This window comes from Entamoeba dispar, genomic scaffold (genome assembly GCF_000209125.1).
Source record: "Entamoeba dispar SAW760 scf_1105229458477 genomic scaffold, whole genome shotgun sequence".
NCBI classification, from domain to species: domain Eukaryota; phylum Evosea; order Mastigamoebida; family Endamoebidae; genus Entamoeba; species Entamoeba dispar.
In genome coordinates this window covers 1-1,360 of record NW_001853212.1, presented here as the reverse complement: position 1 = coordinate 1,360, position 1,360 = coordinate 1, and the positions used below count along the sequence as shown (strand labels likewise).

The 1,360-nt window shown below is 22.3% G+C and overlaps 1 protein-coding gene across 1 annotated transcript, besides 2 other annotated features; it reads left to right on the top strand.

Annotated features, from left to right (window-relative positions):
• Positions 1–285: 285 nt before the first annotated feature.
• On the top strand, positions 286–1,020 carry EDI_346620 (uncharacterized protein; the record flags this gene model as incomplete). The annotated part of the gene is made up of 1 exon (XM_001734696.1): positions 286–1,020. The coding sequence occupies one exon, from the start codon at positions 286–288 to the stop codon at positions 1,018–1,020; it is 735 nt and encodes a 244-aa protein (XP_001734748.1).
• Positions 527–561: a sequence feature (AT_rich).
• A 186-nt stretch (positions 1,021–1,206) lies between the features above and the next one.
• Positions 1,207–1,275: a sequence feature (AT_rich).
• Positions 1,276–1,360: the final 85 nt, after the last annotated feature.

Here is a 1,360-nt window from a genome sequence, read left to right as displayed (position 1 = left end):
TATATTTCAAATTTTTACAATCTTTTTCCTTTCTTCCATTCAGTTACAAAGTTGTCCTATAAGTTAATCTCTAATCTATAAAAATGTTATAGAATATTTTATTCAATACATTCAAAAACAGAGTTCAGTTTTACGTTTTTAGAAATGATAGAATTGGATGTTGAATTAGAGTGTTTTTTAATTGTTTTGTATAAATAGCATCTCAAACCATATTCATTTTTATTGTCTTTTAAAAATCTCTTTATACATTATAAAACTATCAAACTCATTATTATTACATCTTTCATGAATAATAGTATAAGTAGAACTCTTTCTCGGTCAAGAAAAGCTTTATCAAATGCTTTATTAGTTTATCATATACTTCTTGAAGGAGCTACAATTCAGTTTTTCAGATCAAAAATATCTCACTATGCTTTAAAGGTTCTTAGAGGAGATTCCATTATTATAGACTCAAAAAAATATCAACTTGATGATTTTATTGAAATGTCACAAAAGTTCTGTAGTATATTAAAACCTATAATTGATGATTATAAAAAAAATAATCAAAAACATATTATTATTGATAAAGAATCAATTGATCTCTTTACTAAAGAAAATAACTCAAATAGTTCAATGTCTTTTGATACTAAATTATCAAAGACTGATTGTAGAAATAGAGAATCTGCATTTTCTAACTTTATGGCATATATTTTAATTAGTAGAGGATATAAATTACATTTAAATACAAATAATATGAAAGAGACATGTAAAGTCATGCATTTCTTTGTATGGAATGCAGTTACCTCTCCTCAAAACGTGTATTTTGAAATTTCAGAGAAATCTTCTTTAATTAAATTAATCAGTTTAATAGAAAAAAGATTAACTATAAGGATTACTACAATAGTTAATAAGTCTATATTGGATGAGATTGAAGAATTCCATTCCTCAAAACTACTTAGTGTATTTATTCCTGTGACAGATTCAAAAAGATATATGGTTACTCAACAAACTTATTTTACAGAAAACCCTTTTTGTAAATAAAGAATAATTAAAGGATATTTGTATTAGTATTGTATTGCTCAGACTTGACAATCGTAAAAAATACAAAAAGAAAGCATGTAAGTGTAAAAATAAATTTTAATAGGAAAAAAATAACACAAGTTATTTTATTAAAGGATTTCAAGATATTATATTTCAAATAAATCTTTTCTTTTGATATATCTGATGATTTTTTTTTTATAAAAAAGATGTTAATATTCTTTATTATTATAAATAATAAAATAAATTTTATTAAAAGGTCTTGAGTTAAAAAGAAATTCTTTTGAGCTCTAATTATCTTTTTCATATAATATTTTTTAAACAACTTTATTAATTCATTTTG